The sequence below is a fragment of the Neoarius graeffei genome, chromosome 13 (assembly GCF_027579695.1).
Source record: "Neoarius graeffei isolate fNeoGra1 chromosome 13, fNeoGra1.pri, whole genome shotgun sequence".
In the NCBI taxonomy this organism is placed as follows: Eukaryota; Metazoa; Chordata; class Actinopteri; order Siluriformes; family Ariidae; genus Neoarius; species Neoarius graeffei.
Genome location: NC_083581.1, coordinates 11,965,828 through 11,989,214, shown reverse-complemented (window position 1 = coordinate 11,989,214; position 23,387 = coordinate 11,965,828). Strand labels below are relative to the sequence as shown.

Below are 23,387 nucleotides of genomic sequence, written 5' to 3'. Positions count from 1 at the left end.
TAATCTACAATAAAGAGTCTATGACTCGATGTTTTTTGGCACGCAATGCGAACTCCGCACCGCGAGGCGTTGCGTTCTAGAACGCGTTGCGCTCTATCCTTTGATGATCTTCCTGGCGCGTGCCTAGTGCCCTGCCCCCCTGGCCCTGGCTGGGACTTGGAAACACGAGTCTGTTCGGTAGACCAGCTGCTCACAACTTAACTTGTTAGGATATGGATGACAGTGCAAATGCACATCTACTATATCTACATCTACTACAACAGATACACGGAGAGGATTGTATTTATTTCGGACAGTTCTGTCAGCAGACGAGTCGACTTTGATGATGCCGAGGCGAACAGCAATGCTAACACATTCAACTGTACTGGCCAGGCTACGTCAAAAGTATTGATCAAGAGTTGTGTTCTGTCTGTGGCCAAGACAAAGTTTTCAGGTAAGCCAAGTTCATACAGTAGCCCGACGTGGCATGTTTTCATATGATTGAACATGATTTTACCTTTAGCGTAGCATAGCTTTTAAACTATTCCCCCCTATTGCTGTGTATTGCATCTGCTAAACGTGAAATGTCGTTGCAAAATATTTAAGTCCTACTCGAACAACTAAAGGTGTCCATTTTCATTAAAACTAAGGAAACATCTCTTTTTTGTAAGCTCTGACCAGGCTGGGGGCTTCTTTATCTTTGTCATTGTATTACCAGAAGTGAGGTTAGCACCATACATGCTATCCTACCAAAACAACAACAGACCGGGAAACAAACTCGTTGTCATGTACGCAAACGTACCATGAAACCTAGCTTTCCCCTTGCATGTTGACGTCCCCGTCACATCGACACAGTTAACCAAATGTATGGAATGCATGCGTTTTATATGCCGTACACACACATTCAAGTCAAGTCCCTTTTGCATTTTGGCTTGATGCCAACTTTCTGCCAGGCTGACTGACATGTCTGACAGCTATGAGGTAGCCGCGCACGGACCGTCAAAAATATTGGGAGGAAAAAAAAAAAAAAAACGCGCGCTGCTCCGCCATAGCTGTCAGAAATCGAGAAAGTTAGCATCATGCCAAAACGCAAGACCTCTTTCAATGCTGAATGGAGCAAGGAGCATGAATTCATAGGGAAGAGCAGTCTAGATGCATTCCATGCATTCTGCAAACTGTGTCGTTGTGATGTGGACGTCAGCACCAAGGGGAAAGCTGCCATTGACAGACATATGGACACAGAAAAACACAGGCTAAACAAGAGAGCAGCAGGTAGTAGCTCACTTAAGGCTTTTTTTCATGACCCTTTGTCACCACTGGATGATAAAATCACAGCAGCTGAGCTGTGTAAAGTATATCATGCTGTGAAGCATCATCAGTCCTACAGGAGTGTAGACTGTGGTGTGAGAGTTGACAGGGAGATTTTTAGCGACTCCCCCACAGCTAAGGGGATGACCAAGGCCTTATGTGAGAACGTCCTTGCGCCCTACTCCGTCCAGCTTCATGTCAAGTATATGACAGACAACAACCTGCCTTTTTCTGTGGCAACCGATGCCTCCAATAAAGGAACCACAAAGTGTTTCCCCATTGTGGTGAGGTATTTCCATCACGAACAAGGAATCCAACATGTCCTCCTAGATTTTTATAGTGAGGACAATGAAACCTCACAGGCCATAACAGGCCAGCTGATGGAGAAAGTTCAAATGTCCGGCCTAGATGAAAAAAAACATGTCTGCATATGCAGCTGACAATGCCAGTGTGAACTATGGAAAACACAACAGCGTTTTTCAGAAGCTGAAGATGACCAACACAGATTTAATCCCTGCCAACTGTTTGGCCCATGTTCGACACAATGCCACCAGACATGCCACAAGCAGCCTTGATCTGGATGTTGAAAATGCGGTGCTGAAAGTTTACAGCCACTTCAGCATGTCTGCAAGCAGAACAGCACAGCTGAAAGAGTTTTGAGAGTTTATGGAGATGGAGGAATGCAACCTGCTGCGGCATGTGGTCACCAGGTGGCTGTTGTAGGTATCATGCCGCCATCTTGTGTCAGAACTACAATTCCCAGGCAACTTCCGTGTGACCTACGTCACACGTGGGCGGGATCATCTATGTCAGTCCACCATGCGCGCATAAGTCCAAGCGGAAGCGCCGCCATCTTTGTCTCTCGCGTCCGGATTTCAACGAGTCTAGACGCACCAAAGGGATGCTCTCCACCCAAAAAGACGTCTTCTTTCTTGCAAGATCCATCACTCAGCGCGATTTTCTTTCTTACCCTTGGCAAAGGTAAACTCTAGAGTCGCGCGATCTTTAAACTCAACCTGAGTTACAACCAGTTTACTTGTATTAGAAGTGACGTCACGACTGCAGCCAGGCAGTTAAAAGTTAAGAAGCGATTGAATCCTTTTTAACTCAAAAGCGCTGTGCATCTTATTCTGATCAGAGACTTTTCCTCACGAACGCTGAGGTTCGGACCAAGAATCCTCTGCTTTCCACGGGAACCACCCAAGTGCTCCGCTGGACCCGAAAGTTTTCTACGCCTCCATCACGAGCGGCTCACGTGCTCCCACGGCGAGGCCCGAAACTACACCGGCGAATAGTTCTTCATATCTTGCTAAAGGCAGGATTAAGTAAGATTTTGGCATTTGGGCATAATTAGGATAGTCTTAGGAATTTGCTTTTATTTGAAATAGTGTGAATTTAAACCCAGGTTTATCTGTTACACTGTTAGACACGCAGCGTGTTGATTTATTTTGGTTCTATGTTCTCTCAATTGTTTGATAGATAGGCTGGCATGCTCCTTCTCCCTCTCTTATTCTGACTAACACTAATTTCCTTATCATACATTTTGACCTTATCAAGGTTTCAGTGAGTTTGGTAATGTTATGAGTGTGGAATCTTTTTGTTACTGAGAAAACACGTGCTCAACAGGCCTGACCAGGCCTGATACACTTTAGATAGCTTCCCTTTGTCTTTAGCAACACGTGCTCAGTAGGCCTCACCAGGCCTAACAAACACACTTTAGCTAGGCCATAGGGCATTTCACAAACACACTAGCAACACAAGGCTAATCTAGGCCTCCACCACGTGTAGTTAGCTACATGAGGCTAAACACATGGTCAAGTCCTTCCCACACACACACAAGCACACATTAGCAACAGAGCTAATCCTTTGTTCTACTTAGATTCCTTTGTTTTAGCTAGCAACAAGCTAGGCCATACACACACACCACACATGTATATACACACACCTCACTGCTTGTATATATTGATTTATTATTTTTCTCTTTGTTATAATAAATTCATTTATTAAACAAACTGTGTTTTATTTGTGTGAACAATATATGAAGTCCCTAATCTCCCTCGAATTCAAAAGGGTGCATATAAAAGTTATGTAATGTGGTAAGTGATTGTAATAATTTGGAAATATACCATAATCTAGCTGTTCGTAATTTATTATTAAGCACCAGGATTAATGGAATGATTCACTAAATGATTCACTAAATGATTCACTAAGTGATTCACTTCAAATGAGACTGATTCTATGGTATGATTCAATTCAAATGAGTCAAAGTAAACGATTCAATGGGATTGATTCATTTTAATTATTAACCTTCAAACTTAATGAGACTGATTTAATGAGATTGATCACTTAATTTCAATAATTAACTGATTGCACCCACACTGTCCCTGCTGCCAGCCATTGACAGAGTCCTGAAATACTGGAAGGCCTTGACCAGCTACTTCCAGAGTGAAGAGGAAGGGGAGTGTGCCAGGATTGTGTGGCGCTGTTTTGGGGAAGACAGCAACGAGGTATCAGAGACCTATTTCCTCTTTCTGAGCCATGTTCTGAAGTTGTTCACTGACACCATCCAAGCACTTGAAGCCAAGTCCTTCAGCATCACCTCCGTCTTCCAGGTGATGACTGAGTTGAAGCAGAAGCTGGAAAGAAGAGAGAAAGACAGGTTCTTCGGGTTTGCAGTGAACACCAAACTCAAGCAGCTGCCACCTTGCCAGTCCAAGAAATGCGAAGGAGATTTTCTGTCTTTTTATGAGAGAGCACAAACGTACGTCTCGGACCGATACGACTTCTCCAACACAAACCTTCACAGCAAAGTGGCCAAGCTTGGCCTTACAACTGCTGTGCCATTCGAAGACTTCAGTGCTGCTGTCCAGGCCTGCAAGCTGGACATCAATATGGACGAACTCTACGAGGAGTATGCCATGGTGGAAGGCATCATCAGTTCCCCAGACATGGAAGGGTGCAACAGTGAGCAACGTTACCTTAAGCTTTTCTCCAATGCAGAGGTGCCACTGGTAAATTTGAGAAAGATCAGCGCCTACATTTTCTCCATCCCGTGTAGCAATGCGCACACAGAACGCATCTTCTCAATGATGACCACTGCTTGGAGAAATGAGAGGAATCGCCTGGACGTGGACGGTGTTAAGGCAGAGCTGCAAGTCTGCGTGAATTTCACCTATCAATGCACAGACATCTACCAAAAGTTCCTTGGGAACCGGAAAATCTTGGATGCAGCCAGGAAAGGCCAGAAATATTGCAGATAATCAATTGGTGAGTACACTACTCTCATGATTTCACTGATGGACTATATGGAATATTTATTGTGTTGAAAAAAGTAGAGATTTTTGAAGTTTGATAACAGTATTTGTTGCTATGTTTTCATTTGTGTCATTCTCTTTAGGTTATACCGACCAAGGGTCAGGACAGTGGGAGCCTGGACGTTGTCTCTTGCTGCTACAGATGCCATGGAGTGACACACACACACTTTATGTAGGCCTACTTTATTTGATCACGCATTACAAATTAATATCAATACGAACCCCCAGCCTATGCACATGGCCTAGACTCCCAAAGAGAAGCACAACGAGGACACATTTGTAGCCACAGTTCTCAATGGCAGATGTTAGAGGTTGATATTTCAGTTTTTTTGTACAGTAAAATTCCTCCATGAACATGTCAAAGGCACAGGCTACTTCAAAGAGTCTGACTGTTTTTTCTCTCTCTCTCTCTCTCTCTCTCTCACACACACACACACACACAAAGACACCTACATATTCTGAAGACACAGAAAGACTGAAGCATGATATACTGTTTTAAAATGTTTTATAATGTTGCTGGTTATGTTGCCTATTTGTTCTTTGAGAATCTACAAATGTTGTGCTTTTTGGTACTCAGCACCTTAAAGGTGGGGTATGAGATTTTGGAATAACGGTTCCTGCAAGCCATATTTTGAAAAGAAACACGCCCGCCCTCGCCATGCTCCCCCCCCCCGCCCGCGTTTCCACCCCTCCTCCCCCTTATAAAGCCTGAGAAAATCAGCCTTTATAATGGGTGTCTATTGTGTTACACACCAGTGGAGCAGAGTGTAGAGAGCTTGGAAAAATAGCTTAAACTTTCTCATTTAAACTGTGTTTTCAGCCCCAATTTTCACTCCACACACACAATTTTCTCAAAAGTAGTAGCCACACTTGTCCTGATTCCCACAATGTGTCTACCTACACAATAGGACTTGCAGTTTTTGAATGAGAAGCCTGAAAGTGAAGAGAGCACAGCCGCGCAGCCACATAGACTGTCATTATAAACTTAGCAGAAAAAAGTCATTCGTTTTTAACTCGTTCTAGTGACCTCACTTTTTACACTACAGACAAAAAATTACATCAGTGTGTTCAGGAGATCCTTGTGGCACTCACTGTGAAAGAATTTTGTGAATATCTCCTTCCGTTTTCGTGTAAATCCCCATTGTTTGGAGGGAGCGCAATGACAAAATCCTGCACTCTGTGTGACACTCTGTGTGACACTCTGCTCTCTCTCTCTCTCTCTCTCTCTCTCTCACACACACACACACACACACACGGGCCGGGCTGCTAGCGGGCTTCAGTCTGATTGACGTGTCAGTATCCAATCATTTTGAGGCGGTACCTCGATATGATTGGATGGCGTTTTTCCTTTATTTTACACTGTAGACTGGATTAAAATATTTCGTTTTTGGGTCAAACCTTCTATTGTACTGCTTGCAACATGGGTGTGAGGAGCTTTTCAAGCAATATGGTAAAAAATACTCCTGAAAAAAAATCTCATACTCCACCTTTAAGTTTAATTTCAGTGGTTTGTTACTCCACAATGTTTTTAATAAATACAAATATGGTGTTCTAGCCAATTAAGAGCTAATACATTAATTATAATAAATACTATGAATGCTTTAAAATGTTTTATAAATGTTGCTGGTTATGTTGCCTATTTGTTCTTTGAGAATCTACAAATGTTGTGCTTTTTGGTACTCAGCACCTTAAGTTTAATTTCAGTGGTTTGTTAACTCCACAATGTTTTTAATAAATATAAATACTGTGTGTTCTAGCCAATTAAGAGCTAATACATGAATTATAATAAATACTATGAATGCTTTGACCTTACTCTTTTTTCCCCACAATCATAATCTTTAACCCTACAAAATTGCGATGTTGATTTCACCAAACTTAAGTGACTTGCATAAAAATAATCCATTCTCAATCTTGCCACTGTGGTTTACATAAAAATTTGAGGGCTATGAATCAGATGGGATTTGCCGTTATTCACCCTAAAATTGATTAGAATGCAGGAAATTGCATCTAAGAAATACAAAATTTTCTGGGGGAGGGCCCCCAGACCCCCCCGTCCAAATAATGTCGTCCTTTTTGGTGTTATGGAAATGGTCACCCTATCCCCAAACCCATCTTTTGACCAAACTAAATTTCCCTGAGAGGGCTTCATCAAAAGACATGGCCAACAGTACATTTTATTAGTCACAGGAGACCCAGTCAACCAGTTCACGTTTTCATACCAAGACACCTGAAAAGACCTGTTATGACCTGCTGTTTTTTGAATGAGATTAAGCTTGGGCTTTGGTCTGCCTTGCTCTTTAATTCTCACTTTCTCCTCATATGGCAGAGTATCAAAACGTTTTGACAAAAGCATGTCCACGACGTTTGCCATAATAGCAGATAGATACCAGCTGTTAGCAGCTAGCACTGCAGATCCCAATAAGGCTCAAGCTAGCCTACAACCACGTTGATTGAACTACAAATGAAATAAACGAGTGAATTCACGAATGATCAAACTGATAGAATGGATGAAAGTTAACGGAGCACAACGAGTAATATTTACATTTATTTACAGAGTAATGTACAGAGACATCAATGAGAAGAAACGTTTATATGAAAAGAAATTCGGACAGCACTTTGGCACACGACTACACTTTCTCGACATCCGCTAGGGACTAACTGATCATGCTTACCGTGTTCCTCGCCGACGCCGAAGTACAGCGACTGCCCTCCTCATGTCTTTCAAACACCACCTCCAATAATCCTTTATCAGCCCGGCTTCTTGGCCCTCCCATGTTCCATTTACCCCCAGAGATACCCGGCTTCCCTGGAAGTGACGATTTTGTCGATTTTAACCAATAACAACTAGCCGAAATTGGCTGTTCAGAGGAGTCTCGTAGACTGCAACGGATACCCGGCTGCCAGCAAAGGTGATTCTCGTAGCAAACTGCAAGTTCGTCAGACACAGGGGCAGACTTACCATTAGGCAAACCAAGGCGGTTGCCTAGGGCCCCCAAAATTTGGGGGCCCCCTAACAGTCAGCCCCGTCACGGTAAACACCAAACAATATATATGTAATCTTAATTTGTCTCTGATATTAAGTAGTCAACGATATAAATGGAAACACACACCAAAATAGCATTAGAATATCGAATTCATGTGTATATAGTATTTGTCCCAGCACACACACACACCCTGGTTGTTTTACATTGGACTAGTCCATGATCTGACGACGTAGACAGGTGCGCGACGGAAATTCAAACCAAAGCAGAGGGAACTGTAAACTAGGGGTCGACCGATAATCGGCCTGGCCGATATTCTGCATTTTTAGGGTTATCGGTATTGGCCATAATTTCCACCGATATGCTGATAACATGCCTTTTTGCAGCCATTTCGGCTACGTTCACACTGCAGGCTGAAGTGACTCAAATCCGATCTTTTCGCCCATATGTGACCTGTATCCGATCTTTTATAACAATATGAACGACACAGATCCGATTTTTTCAAATCCGACCCAGGCCGTTTGGATATGTGGTCCTAATTCCGATTCCTATCCGCTCTTTTCATATGCGACTTCAGTCTGAACCGCCAGGTCGCATTCATCTGACTTACACGTCATCAACAAGCCACAAACGTCACTATTCTGCGCTGAAGTAGGCGGCGGGTCTCTCAAAAAAAGTTACAACAACATGGCGCATAATCACGGGCGCAGATAGAGGGGGGGATTCGTCCCACCCAGATTTAAATTCACCTCGTTCGGTCCCCCCCCACTTATAGGGAGGAAAAAACGTCTATGCTGTCTTTCTTTGTATAAGGCAAACCTCACGGAAAAATCAAAAGACTAATTACCATTCGGTTTATTGAGGTGCACGGCAGTATATACATAGTTGCAACAACTCACATAAAACAAAGACTGATATTCAGCTAGTTGAGCTGCGCAGACTGCACAGGTTGCGAGCTCGAGCTTGGTTGCTATGGTTACTAACAACAAGTTTGACAGGCATATCGGGGTTGGGGTTGGTTTGCTGGCAGCTTTGTCCCCCCCCCCAGTTTTGTGTCCCTCCCAGTTCAAAAAACGTATCTGCGCCCCTGCGCATGACATCAATGCGAGGGACGCTTCGGGCTGTGAAGGTTCTGAATCTTCTCAATGGAAGGACGCAGAGGTTAGGGAGCTGATTTCCATTTGGGGGGATGCAGCTATTCAAGCTAGATTGGATGGGTCATACCGCAACCGGGCGGTTTTACTTCCGTAAACACTGGCCATGCTCACTGCGTGTGACGTCGTCGTATCCTGCAATGCGCATGCGGAACACTTTTAGGTCGCTTTTCGTTCATACTGAGGATCACATACAAGTCGCATATATTTGTTAATGTGAACGACCTCACAAAAAAATCGGATTTCACAAAAAAATCGGAATTGAGCATTAAGCCTTGCAGTGTGAACGTAGCGTTCGTTCCTAACGCGACTGTCACTGGACATCCTTTCCTACACTCGCCTCTCTGAGTTCAAGAACACAGTCCCACCCACCACAACATCTGATTTGTTTGGCACAAGCGATGTAGCCAATCAACACGCGTAGCTAACCGCTGTGAACTGTTTCAAGCTGCCCCCTCACTCCGACTTCCGTTCTCTGAACAGACTCTTAAAGGAGCAGCCGCTCCTTTTAACATGCAGAGCAACTGTGCTTCCTTCACTACAATATAATCCTCCTAAATTGGGAATATTAGGCTTGGGCATTAAAAGCATTAGAATGTAGATGGTTACTTGTTAAGTTGTTCCATAATAGGGAGTGATAGCCGACTTTAGCCGACTGAATATTAATTTTATTATTTTATTTCTCATTTTATTCTAACTAATGTTTGACTTTATTGTACAAATGCTGCTGGCATCTCCCTGCACAAAATTTCATGTTCAATTTTACAATTAAACATACATTTCATGGATATGAAGGTCTGTGTCAGTGTGTGCTATGTTTAATTTCATGTGAATTATAATGTTTACATTTATCGGTTGCACATATTGGTTATCGGCATCCCAATTCCATAATAATCGGTATCGGCCCTGAAAAAAAAAAAAAAACATATCGGTCGATCCCTACTGTAAACAAGATGAAGCGCAGTTATGACAGTGGTTGCGCTAAACGAAAAAAAAGGACACAAAGCAAAAAGAATGCAGCTGCACTTCTGAAACTAACTACATTTTTCAAATCGCCTGAGTCTGCTACAGCCTCAACCTCCACTGTTGACTCTGTTGAGGAATGTGTTCGTGTGGAGGAGGTAGACTTTCAAGTAGGGCTTTCTTTCTCATATGATTATGATGAGCAATGGACATTTGGAGATTAAGGACTTTTCAGTAATGTACTGGCTGCAACCTTTAAAAACTCATACCTCTCGCTTTCTCTACCCCCCTCTCTCTCTCTCTCTCGCACACACACTCGCCCACCCACCTACACCCCATTATGGAATAGAAGATAGATAGAATGCCTTTATTGTCACTATACACATGTACAATGAGATTAAAGCATCTCCAATAACAGTGCAAACAGCATGGAGAGAGAGAGAGAGAGAGAGAGAGAGAGAGAGAGAGAGGGAGGAAGGGGGGAAAGAAAAAGGATAATTAAATAATAAATAAAAATAAAAAATAAATAAAATAAAAGGGGGGGGGGGGGGGGGGGGGGGGGTGTAAGGTGCACAGTCCTGAGGTGTGTGTGCTGTGTGTAAGGTGCACAGTCCTGAGGTGGGTGTGCTGTGTGTAAGGTGCACAGTCCTGAGGTGGGTGTGCTGTGTGTAAGGTGCACAGTCCTGAGGTGGGTGTGCTGTGTGTAAGGTGCACAGTCCTGAGGTGGGTGTGCTGTGTGTAAGGTGCACAGTCCTGAGGTGGGTGTGCTGTGTGTAAGGTGCACAGTCCTGAGGTGGGTGTGCTGTGTGTAAGGTGCACAGTCCTGAGGTGTGTGTGCTGTGTGTAAGGTGCACAGTCCTGAGGTGAGTGTGTTGCGTTTCACATTATGGAGTGAGGTATTGCACAGAGAGAGTCACCTTATAAAAGTACTGCACATTATAAATTAGTAAATAGTAAAATAGTAAAGTAAATAGACTATAAAGTCATAGCATATCTGAGTTCAGGGCGGTTATGGCTTTTGGGAGGAAGCTGTTTTTTAATCGATTTGTCTTTGTCCTGATGCACCTGTAGCGCCTCCCTGAGGGCAACAGGTCAAACAGATCAAAGCCAGAACAACAGAATTTTGAAGATTAAGGACATTTCAATAATGTACTGGCTGCATCCTTTACAAACTCACAATCCCTCTGTATCTGTCTCTCAACCACTGTATTGCCTGTCACTAAATGGCTCTCTCACTCACTCACTCCCTCCCTCACTCACTCACTCACTCTCTCACACACACACACACACACACACACACAAACTCTCTCTCTCTCTCTCTCGTACATTTATCTTGGCATCAGTCTTATCCCATTGAAATGTAGAGGTTTCGATAGAGTAATATCCATTTGTGTTGTAGTTCTGATAACAGTAAGATCATTTTGTATCTCTGGTAATGTGTATCTGGTAATATGTATCCATTTGTGTTCTACTTCTGATAAGAATAAGATCATTTTATATCTGATAATATGTATCTGTGGAGTAAAAATAATAATTGGATTTCAGATATCCTTGTGGCGGCACGGTGGTGTAGTGGTTAGCGCTGTCGCCTCACAGCAAGAAGGTCCGGGTTCGAGCCCCGTGGCCGGCGAGGGTCTTTCTGTGTGGAGTTTGCATGTTCTCCCCGTGTCTGCGTGGGTTTCCTCCGGGTGCTCCAGTTTCCCCCACAGTCCAAAGACATGCAAGTTAGGTTAACTGGTGACTCTAAATTGACCGTAGGTGTGAATGTGAGTGTGAATGGTTGTCTGTGTCTATGTGTCAGCCCTGTGATGACCTGGCGACTTGTCCAGGGTGTACCCCGCCTTTCGCCCGTAGTCAGCTGGGATAGGCTCCAGCTTGCCTGCGACCCTGTAGAAGGATAAAGCGGCTAGAGATAATGAGATGAGATATCCTTGTTTTATTAAAATATGGAGATTGACTCTTAAAATTGTCTCTCTCTCTACTGTCTCTTCTTCTGTTGTTTGCCTTGTCTCGCTCTCTCTTTCTGGTTTGATCTCAGCAATAAACACTGTCAATTTTGGCAAATGCTGGAGTAATCTCAAACCTGTTTCACTGTGGAGCTTATTTGGGGCACATTGTTAGTAGCAGTTTGCTATCTTTTTTTCTGAATTTACAGCAAGGAGATATGGCATGTGCCAAGTAGGGATGACCATTATTCTGTATGTGTGTGTGTTTCAAGACTGACTTTTGAGGGCCCCATGTCTGTATTTCGCCTAGGGCCCCAAAATGGCTAGAACCGCCCCTGGTCAGACATCACTCAAATAAGTTACAGGATGACATAGGGATAGTTATGAACGTAAATACAATCTTGGGCATATATTGTGTTATGCAAGTTATTGTTTTCATGAGAATTCAACGTCGTAGACGCCACAGTTTGGGGAAAGTATTTTAGGGGAAGTTCGGCTTCCCTTGTTGTCTCTGAGAAATCGCCCCTGCTCTAAATTGCCTCTTTGTTGGGGGGGGGGGGGGGGGGGGGGGGGGGGGGGGTTGTTGTTTTGTTTGTATTTGTGTGCGTGTTGCTCAAGGTGGATTCCTGCCAGTCTTCCTGGGAGAGGCACCAGGGCCCTGTACTACGAACGGAGGTCAACCTACCCAGAAGTAACCCAGGGTTCCCCCGCTAAACCAGGGTTGACAAAACCTGGTTATCTTGTTTGGGGTTAAACGGTACTACGACACCAGTTATGAAGTTGATTTGTTGAACCTGTGTTAACCTAATCAGGGTTAATGCGCGTTCACGTTAAAGGAGAGGTTATCAGCGCAAATCACCACTGTTCACAATGGCACAGTCGCCGTACTTCACGGAGGAAGAATGCGCTGTCATAATGCAAAGCTACGAGGAGTTCAAAACAACATTAAGAGCAAAATCTAACACAGCGGCTGCCAATAAGGAGCGGCAAGCATGTTGGCAACGAATTGCCGATCGGGTAAATGCGTAAGTACATTCTCCCTTCTACATGTTCCAGAACAGAAGTATAGGATGAGAGAAAGCTTCATGATCAATCACAAGTCACAGAAAATGGTCCTTCGACGTGGCCCCAGTCATATATAGCTTGTTTAATGTCCGAAAAATCCTGAATAAAATTTGGTATGGTACATTCATGGAGTAGCCTACTTAAGCTGATATGTGCACAGAGTCACATGAATTAGGATGGCTGACTGTTCAGTCCCTTTGGCTAAGTTGGTGTATGTCCTGTGAACATTTCAGAGGCAACAGCAGTGCCAAACGCACCTGGCAACAGGTGAAAATGAAATATAAAAACATCATTCATAATGGTGTGTGTGTGTGTGTGTGTGTGTGTGCGCGTGCAAGCAAGCATTCATTTGCCTTTTATTTATTCAAGTTTTATCTGTTTGCCTAATAGTTCAAATTGTTTTGTATATAGTTTATAATGTTGTTGTGTGATATTAATGATAATATTGTGGGAAAACTACTTTGCACGGATGTTCATTTAATTTATTCTATCGTCATTTTGTTTGTTCTATTTTTGTGTATTTTATTTATTTATCTGTTTGTCTAGTTGTATCTATTTTTCTAATATATTTTTTGCATTAATAGTTTGTTTTTTCCTATTAAAATAATCTTGTGTTCTTGTTATAACTATCTATTTATCTGACTGTTTAGTTGTATCTATTTTTGTTACAATTTCAATATTTTTAATATAGAAAGTTTGTTTTTTTCTATTAAAATGTTCTTGTGTGATAACTAGTTCTTGTGTTATATTTATTGTAGTTGTATCTATTTTGTATCTCAGACTTAAATATTTTTGTAAAACAAGTGTTTTTCTATAAAATATTCTTGCGTTCTTGATAACTATGTTCTTGAGTGGGTTCTTTTTTTTTTTTTTACAGAAAAGCCGTTCTGCATGGACATTCATTGAAGCCCTCATTGTTTTTTTAATGGTTATTTATGAGCGTTTAGGGGTTACAATAATGTAAGTCTAGGTTGCTTTATATAAAAGGTATGTCCAGAAATATTGATGTCACTGTCTAAGCAGAGGGATCTGGCTTCTTTAGACGCTGTCTTCTTAAAACTGAATAAATATTTTAAAAAAGAGCCAAATGAGCCAGTCTTTTGAATGGCTCTTTTCAAAGAACGGATCACAAAGATGCGGATCCCATCAAAGAGCCATAAATCCCATCTCTAATCTGCGCTCCGATATCGCACGGGTCATCCAGGTACGCTGGCATTGTCTCTAGAGGAAATGTCGGTGGAGAGGTGGTGTTTAAAAAGGGTGTGGTTAATCGGAAACCTCGGGTTAACCAAGAACATAACCTGAGACGAGCAGGTTTGAGATGCAGCGTAAATTGCCATGGCAGCATACCTCGGTTTGAACATAGCCAACTTTCGTAGTATGGGTTAATCGGGAAGTTACGCTGCACGTGATCAAGTTACTCTCGAAGTTACCCTGGTAAGCCAGAAAACCCGCTTCGTAGTACAGGGCCCAGATCCACTCCAACCCAAACCAAGACAAAGTTGTGAAGATGAATTAATCAGGGGCTTCAAAGTTTGGGAGAATAGCAGGGTACAAATAATTTACAGCAGGGTGCAAAATGGTAAAATGTCTGCCAGCGGCAGACATAATGCACGCAAAGCGTGCAGGGATATATATATGAGAGAGACAGAGAGATATGCAAGTACGAATTTTTCATGGGGCGGGATGGTTTGGAACAGGTCGTCTAAAATTGGGATAACATTTACCTGGGACGGGTATTTCAGGCGGTCGTCTAGCTTAAGCTTGATTAGCGTTGTTACGCACGCCAGTGTTTCCCACAGAAATTTTGGAGACTATGGGGGCAGCCCATGGGGGGGGGGGTTTGTTTAAAATTGAGTGATATGTTAAATATTAAGTTATTACTGAAAAACTATTGATTAAAAAAACAAAGACACTGAGAAATGGTCCTATAAACAACTTTACCAATATAAAAGATTACCAGGACTACAAAAATGCAGAAAAATAGGCTTTACTTATCCAAATGCACCTCATCTCATCTCATTATCTCTAGCCACTTTATCCTTCTACGGGGTCGCAGGCAAGCTGGAGCCTATCCCAGCTGACTACGGGCGAAAGGCGGGGTACACCCTGGACAAGTCGCCAGGTCATCACAGGGCTGACACATAGACACAGACAACCATTCACACTCACATTCACACCTATGGTCAATTTTAGAGTCACCAGTTAACCTAACCTGCATGTCTTTGGACTGTGGGGGAAACCGGAGCACCCGGAGGAAACCCACGCGGAGAACATGCAAACTCCGCACAGAAAGGCCCTCGCCAGCCCCGGGGCTCGAACCCAGGACCTTCTTGCTGTGAGGCGACAGCGCTAACCACTACACCACCGTGCCGCCCCCAAATGCACCTGTTGGTTCAAAAGTTAAAGTGCAGAGAACCTCACAGCACAACATGAAGTTACCTTAAAATATAATATAAATGCCTCAGCTTTCATGTAAGGAAAAAACTATTAATACTATTACTGTGTGCAGGCAGTCTCTCCTGAAGACTAAATTAAACAATAATTATAAACTAATAAAATAAATGGCTCAGGCTTCATAGAAGAAAAATAAACAATTTGAACAGAATCTCACAGTTATGATGCTGAAGCTGCCTAAACAATGGAAAATAAAATACCATTTTGGCAAAAACGTTGGCATCCATTAATTTCTTGTATTAAGTAAAAAAAAATGTTGCCAGATACTGCTGACGTTTTATAGCCCAAAATATGTTCAAAACCCGCCAAAATGCACTTAAAACCAATCTGGCAACACAGGGCAGTAATGGCTGCACTCGTGTCGAGGATGTAAACAAAGTTGACGCGGCAACGGACATACATGACATAGTGGATGTAATTTACGTTCACAACTTTTTTTTGCTGTCAGAAATATTTAATATTAAATTTTGTGACTCGACTGACAATAGCCGGCGGCATAACAAGCCACAGACGGCGATTTGCCGCCGGTGACCGGCTACTTTTGAGACCGCTGAATTAATTGATTGATTTCAAACAGATACATGCAAATATCTCAAAAATGTGTTTTTAAATGTCAATATTAAACCTTTAATATTCAAAGCTGTTTGTTTTCGCTTCCATAAGGTTTGTAGCTATAAATCTAAATTCATAACACTTTAGCAAAATGATTCTCAATCTCACTGCATAACTCCATAAAACAGGAATATAACTATTATATACTGTATCATAGCTTCCCATTAATGTGGCTGCATCACGAAGACTGGACTGTCAAAGAAACTGAACTTTAACTAGCTTTTACTGTGAATAAATAACACTTTCTTACCCCTTTGATCCACGGTACTGTGATAGAGAATCAAACAAGAATTTGTTCAATATTTTAGGATCAGGGGAGGGGGAAGAAAGGGGGAAAAAAAACCTTCTTTGGCGAGCTGAATCCCAAATGGCTTCGTGTTGTCTATCGAGTGCACTACATGGAGCGGAGAAATCAGTAATTTCATCGCCTATGTAGTGCACTTATCTAGGGCATAGATTGTCATTTAGGACATTGTCGTGTTGCGTCACGCTAAGGATGGGCGGGCCCAGGCTAGCCCTAACCCTGTGTGTCTCTTAGGGTGTTCACACGGCACATATTTGCATCGATGCTGCACCGATGTATTTTGTTGCGATATATCTTACACCGGTGTAAATTTTGCGCAGCGTTCACACGTCACAACCCTGCTTACTAGAGAGAAGCGTGTTAGCACCGGTGCAGCCCCACTTGCGGTCACACGGCAGTTTCTGCGACCGTGTTATAGTAGCAAAAACTTTATTACTATCATTTCCGATAGTAATAATGCGGAAATGAAATATGCGCATGCGTGAAAATGTACTTCCTTTTCCCGGTTGTCATGGCATCACCAAGCGCCGGGAAAACAACGTGGATGAAGACACCAGTGTTGCCAGATATTGCTGACGTTTTCCAGCCCAAAATATGTTCAAATCCGCCAAAATGCACTTAAAACTGCCAAATCTGGCAACACTGGAAGACACGCAGTTCTGTTGTTGTTGATATTCGCCATTTTGGAAGCGCAAAATACCAGGATGCAAATTATGCAATACCCTTATGTAATCAACTCTCCTCACGCGTAGCGAGTCTACCCCTGTAGCGTTCAGACGGCCCATTTTATATCGGTGCTGCCCCGCAAACTAGCATTTACTCCGGAGTAAATTTCTTAAACCACCTCCCGAGCAGGGTTAGATTTGCACCGGTTTAAGCAGCTTTCAGGGGCTACACCGGTATAACTTTGTACCGTGTGAACGCTCTACCGGGGCAGCCCCGGTGCTACACCGGAGTAAAAGTTGCCGTGTGAACACCCCTTCTGATACATATCACTAAAACGGTGGTTAATCAGTCTCCCCAGGATTTTGCGGGCCTTTTTTGTGATTGTTGCGGGCTAAAATGTCTGATGTTGCGGGGGGGTTCCAAAAAATTGCGGTGTTTTTTAGGTTTTTGTTGCGATTACATTGCAGGAGGAAGTGAAAGTTGTGAGAAATTGTTGCGATTTTCTCTTTTTGTGATTAAAATTGAGTGATATGTTAAATATTAAGTTATTACTGAAAAACTATTGATTAAAAAAAAAAAACAAAGACACTGAGAAATGGTCCTATAAACAACTTTACCAATATAAAAGATTACCAGGACTACAAAAATGCAGAAAAATAGGCTTATCCAAATGCACCTGTTGGTTCAAAAGTTAAAGTGCATAGAACCTCACAGCACAACATGAAGTTACCTTAAAATATAATATAAATGCCTCAGCTTTCATGTAAGAAAAAAACCTATTAATACTAGTACTGTGTGCAGGCAGTCTCTCCTGAAGACTAAATTAAACAATAATTATAAACTAATACAATAAATGGCGGCGGCACGGTGGTGTCGTGGTTAGCGCTGTAGAACAGGATAAAGCGGCTAGAGATGATGAGATGAGACAATAAATGGCTCAGGCTTCATAGAAGAAAAAAAAACAATTTGAACAGATTCTCACAGTATGATGCTGAAGCTGCCTAAACAATGGAAAATAAAATACCATTTTGGCAAAAATGTTGGCATCCATTAATTTATTGTATTAAGTAAAAACAATAATGTAAAGTGCGCACAGTCCTTCACTGTAAACATACACTTTCAGTAACACAATTTAAGCCTACATAAACACTGACTCGCACATCTGCTTCTCTTGAACACGGAAGTAAGGCGGAAGGTAGTTTGCCGACGTCACCTCAAGACGACGCCAACGATTGGTCAAATTTGCGGGAAAGTTGCGGTGATTGGATATAATTGCAACACCACCCTGAATTCGCGAGGACTGGCCCTGCAGTGGGTGGAGGAGGTGAAGCCTAGTAAAGCAGTTATTTGCTCAGATTCTATGTCTTCCTTAAATAGTATCTAGAGTGGGAAATCTACATGCCGACAAGATCTCTTAGATGAAATTAACCGTCTCGTATTTAAGATTAATCAACATAAAACTTTTATTCAGTTCACATGGGTTCCAGCTCACAAGGGGGTCGAGGGGTAATGAGAAAGTGGATAAAATGGCCAAAGAGGCCATCAAGGCAAATGAGGTTGAGTTAGAAGTCCCATTAAGCAAGGTAGAAATTAAAGTAATAATTAAAGACAACATCAACAAAACGTGGCAGGAGAGATGGAATACAGAGGAGAAAGGAAGGCATCTATAAAATTTACAAAAGGAGGTGGTGTTTAGAAGGGGTGGTGAACTGAAACGACAGGAGGAGGTTTGGTTGACGAGGCTAAGGATAGGACACACAAGTCTAAATAGTGGGTTGTATACAATAGGGAAACATCATTCTGGGGCCTGTGCACACTGTGGAGCAAGTAGAAAAGGTTGAGCATGTTCTTATACACTGTCATCTCATCTCATTATCTCTAGCCGCTTTATCCTTCTACAGGGTCGCAGGCAAGCTGGAGCCTATCCCAGCTGACTACGGGCGAAAGGCGGGGTACACCTAACCTATCCCTTGAGATCACACCTCAGCCCGGTAGATGGCGGTAATGTGTTTAGCAGTCGCCAGGTCATCACAGGGCTGACACATAGACACAGACAACCATTCACACTCACATTCACACCTACGGTCAATTTAGAGTCACCAGTTAACCTAACCTGCATGTCTTTGGACTGTGGGGGAAACCGGAGCACCCGGAGGAAACCCACGCGGACACGGGGAGAACATGCAAACTCCACACAGAAAGGCCCCTCGCCGGCCCCGGGGCTCGAACCCAGGACCTTCTTGCTGTGAGGCGACAGCGCTAACCACTACACCACCGTGCCGCTCTTATACACTGTACACAGTATTCCAGTGAAAGAGAGAAGATGGGGAGAACATTAAGAAAATCTGTAAATATAGACAACTTATTAAGTCAGCCATTCACACAATCAGTAGTAACAGCTCTAACACAGTATTTAAAGGACACTCAACTAGCAAATAGAATTTAGTTGGGTTTTTTTTTTTTTTTGTATATATAATCAGTATCCTCGTAACTGGTTTACGGGAAGATTTTTTGTTTGGTTATCCTCGTAATTGGTTTACGGGAAGATTTTGTTTGATTATCCTCGTAACTGGTTTACGGGAAGATTTTGTTAGGTTCATGGGACAATTTGGCTGGAGTTTCTCTAAGCTCCGGTGAGGTGGGACGAGGGCTGATAGGGCATGCCCGCCCTCTGAGCACCAATACTCGTCAAGAAGAGCAAGGATTAACTCGAACATACATCTCTTAATATTGTTAATATTCTACTCCATTCTATTTTACTATTTCAGCGAGAAGGCTAGAATTCTTCTGTGACCTTGTGTCTCACTGTGTATTGTACTGTTATGATAACACATTGCTCAAGACATAATATTGATATCTTTTTGAACATTCTATCAGGACGTGACCTGCTCAAGGTCTGACTACAGGCTCAGTTTTGATTTATTCTCATGCAGCATTTGCAACGATTAATATCCCTTGAGATCACACCTCAGCCCGGTAGATGGCAGTAATACACATCGATTGTTAACCGCCAATAAATCGACAGAAAAAGAATTCGTGAGGATTGGTTGAATTTGCGTTGAAGTTGCAAATCGCAACATCGTGAAATCCTGGAGGGTCTGAAAATTGAATCATTGTCCTGAATCATCCGAAGCGCCTCCTGAGTATCAAATCAGCGTGTCATCTCACAACAAGTTTTACCTCCAAACAGGTAGCCTAAACTATGACTGACAAATTTTATCCTGTTTACGGTGGGTGTTCCCACCACGAAAGAGAAACCAATCAAAATCGAAAGAGTGAAAGTGATTATCATGTCGTTACCATGTGAATTGTCTTTTATGAATGCGTAAGTGGGCACTCAGCGCTCCGACTCCTGTGTGACTGAGTAAGATGATAAGTTTTATGTTTAATCTAATTTAGGTAATTTAAAAATATAATATTATTTGACAGTGGGCACATGGGAAAGTGTAAAGTATAAAGTTTCTGTCTGTATGTTTATCATGCTTGTATGACAAAAACTCATGAAGGTATTAATCTAAATACATGACCTATTCATTCTAAACCTGCCAAGCTTCGCCAGCAAAGCTCTCGACTGCAGAGGGTTAAAGTGGTGAAATATTGTACAATGGAAAAAAATGTGCAGTGAAAACAGGACATAAAGCAAATAAGACAAAGTTTGAGGTTATGATAGATCTGCACTCAACCCACTAGAATAGCAAAAAAAAAAAAGAAAAAGAAATAGTGGAAAACTGTGCCTAAACCCCAGGAGGTGGCAGTACTGCACTGTGGCATAAATAGATTTTGCGTAAGAATGAGAGTTCTGCTGACTAAAATGTATTGATAATCATCATAGTTAACTCCTTTGTCTTTTAACTGTTTTTGAAAAGGTTTAGCAGAATCTGGCATGGAGGGGTTGAAGCGAGTGGGTGATTGAAACTTGTGAATGGGGAGTGAGGCCAGGGAAAGAGAATGGCAAATTGATCCCTGTGGTTATTTAATGTGTCTGTGTGTGTTTGTTCCCAGTGATGGCTGAGCTGATAAGAGGAAAGGGCTGAGAGGAGAAGGGAGCCATGCTCCGACAAGAGTGTTGGGGGGTGTGCGCGTGCGTGCGCTCACGTGTATATGTGCACCTGCCAAGCACTGCAAACTGCAAAGCGATTATTTTTAAAAAATTAAAATAAAAATACATTTAAAAAAAGGTGTTGAAAACAAAAACCCACCTGTCACCGTGTTTCAGTATCCACACTCAATCAAGGAACTATTACAAAAACCCAATGCTTTTACCCCCAAAACCTAGACTTTATGTACTCATTCACAAATTCCAATGAGCTTACATCCGATTGACTAAGAAATTATTACAAATAAGTTTTCATTAATGACTTTCCAGTCCACTTTCAACTGCATCCCAACTTTATCTAAAACCACACAAAAAAACCCTGAACTTCACCTCAAAGTGCTGGTGACAGGACAGTAACAACATTGTTCATTCTCATACAACCCCAGTTCCAAAAAAGTTGGGACAAAGTACAAATTGTAAATAAAAACGGAATGCAATAATTTACAAATCTCAAAAACTGATATTGTATTCACAATAGAACATAGACAACATATCAAATGTCGAAAGTGAGACGTTTTGAAATTTCATGCCAAATATTGGCTCATTTGAAATTTCATGACAGCAACACATCTCAAAAAAGTTGGGATAGGGGCAATAAGAGGCTGGAAAAGTTAAAGGTACAAAAAAGGAACAGCTGGAGGACCAAATTGCAACTCATTAGGTCAATTGGCAATAGGTCATTAACATGACTGGGTATAAAAAGAGCATCTTGGAGTGGCAGCGGCTCTCAGAAGTAAAGATGGGAAGAGGATCACCAATCCCCCTAATTCTGCGCCGACAAATAGTGGAGCAGTATCAGAAAGGAGTTTAACAGTGTAAAATTGCAAAGAGTTTGAACATATCATCATCTACAGGGCATAATATCATCAAAAGATTCAGAGAATCTGGAAGAATCTCTGTGCGTAAGGGTCAAGGCTGGAAAACCATACTGGGTGCCCGTGATCTTCGGGCCCTTAGACGGCACTGCATCACATACAGGCATGCTTCTGTATTGGAAATCACAAAATGGGCTCAGGAATATTTCCAGAGAACATTATCTGTGAACACAATTCACCGTGCCATCCACCGTTGCCAGCTAAAACTCTATCGTTCAAAGAAGAAGCCGTATTTAAACATGATCCAGAAGCGCAGACGTCTTCTCTGGGCCAAGGCTCATTTAAAATGGACTGTGGCAAAGTGGAAAACTGTTTTGTGGTCAGACGAATCAAAATTTGAAGTTCTTTATGGAAATCAGGGACGCCGTGTCATTCAGACTAAAGAGGAGAAGGATGACCCAAGTTGTTATCAGCGCTCAGTTCAGAAGCCTGCATCTCTGATGGTATGGGGTTGCATTAGTGCATGTGGCATGGGCAGCTTACACATCTGGAAAGACATCATCAATGCTGAAAGGTATATCCAGGTTCTAGAGCAACATATGCTCCCATCCAGACGATGTCTCTTTCAGGGAAGACCTTGCATTTTCCAACATGACAATGCCAAACCACATACTGCATCAATTACAGCATCATGGCTGCGTAGAAGAAGGGTCTGGGTACTGAACTGGCCAGCCTGCAGTCCAGATCTTTCATCCATAGAAAACATTTGGCGCATCATAAAACGGAAGATACGACAAAAAAGACCTAAGACAGTTGAGCAACTAGAATCCTACATTAGACAAGAATGGGTTAACATTCCTATCCCTAAACTTGAGCAACTTGTCTCCTCAGTCCCCAGATGTTTACAGACTGTTGTAAAGAGAAAAGGGGATGTCTCACAGTGGTAAACATGGCCTTGTCCCAACTTTTTTGAGATGTGTTGTTGTCAGGAAATTTAAAATCACCTAATTTTTCTCTTTAAATGATACATTTTCTCAGTTTAAGCATTTGATATGTCATCTATGTTCTATTCTGAATAAAATATGGAATTTTGAAACTTCCACATCATTGCATTCCATTTTTATTTCCAATTTGTACTTTGTCCCAACTTTTTTGGAATCGGGGTTGTACATTCATGGGGGGGGGGGACAATAATTGTCTTTATTTGGGGGAAAAAACACTTAAAACACTCTGTTCTATACGCCCCACCCCACAAACACACAGTGTAATCTGTATAATTCCCACTACAACTGTTGGTTCTGTATATCATAGATAAACTGTCTGTATGCTTTGCCTATTTTTTGCAGAAATTAATCCAATTTTTAATTTCAAGTATTTACTTATTTACTTCAAAACAAGATCTTGATTGCCTCGTTCATAGATGAGCATTTCAGGGCAGTGTCTGTCAGCAAATTCCTTTAGTCATTGAAGTTCTTGACTAAGGCTACATCCACACGACAACGGCAACGAGATTTTTTTTTAGCGGGTAAAAAAATATCGCGTCCACATGGGCAACGGATCAGTAAAATATCAGGTACATATGGCAACACAACGCTTGCTGAAAACGATGCAATACACATGCCACACCTCTACGTGTGCTGTAAGATGGTCCCATCGGAGACACCAGAACAATAGAAGAAGTAGGACGCATGCGCATAAACCCCTTCTTCTACCCGGCGTGAAGCACT

The 23,387-nt window shown here is 42.2% G+C and overlaps 1 protein-coding gene across 3 annotated transcripts in view; it reads right to left on the bottom strand.

Annotated features, from left to right (window-relative positions):
* arsh (arylsulfatase H) overlaps window positions 1-16,548 on the bottom strand; it is an 84,965-nt gene extending 68,417 nt beyond the window's left edge. Inside the window, exons 1-2 of one of the 3 annotated variants that reach the window (XM_060937257.1) lie at window positions 16,030-16,094; window positions 3,665-3,923 (exon numbers count right to left, since the gene is read on the bottom strand). In XM_060937257.1, the coding sequence (XP_060793240.1) occupies window positions 3,665-3,685 (21 nt within the window). In that variant the 5' untranslated portion in view covers window positions 3,686-3,923; window positions 16,030-16,094. Of the gene's footprint in view, window positions 1-3,664; window positions 3,924-16,029; window positions 16,095-16,429 lie in introns of those variants that run through there. The other 2 variants (XM_060937259.1, XM_060937258.1) reach the window with 2 other exon arrangements.
* Window positions 16,549-23,387: the final 6,839 nt, after the last annotated feature.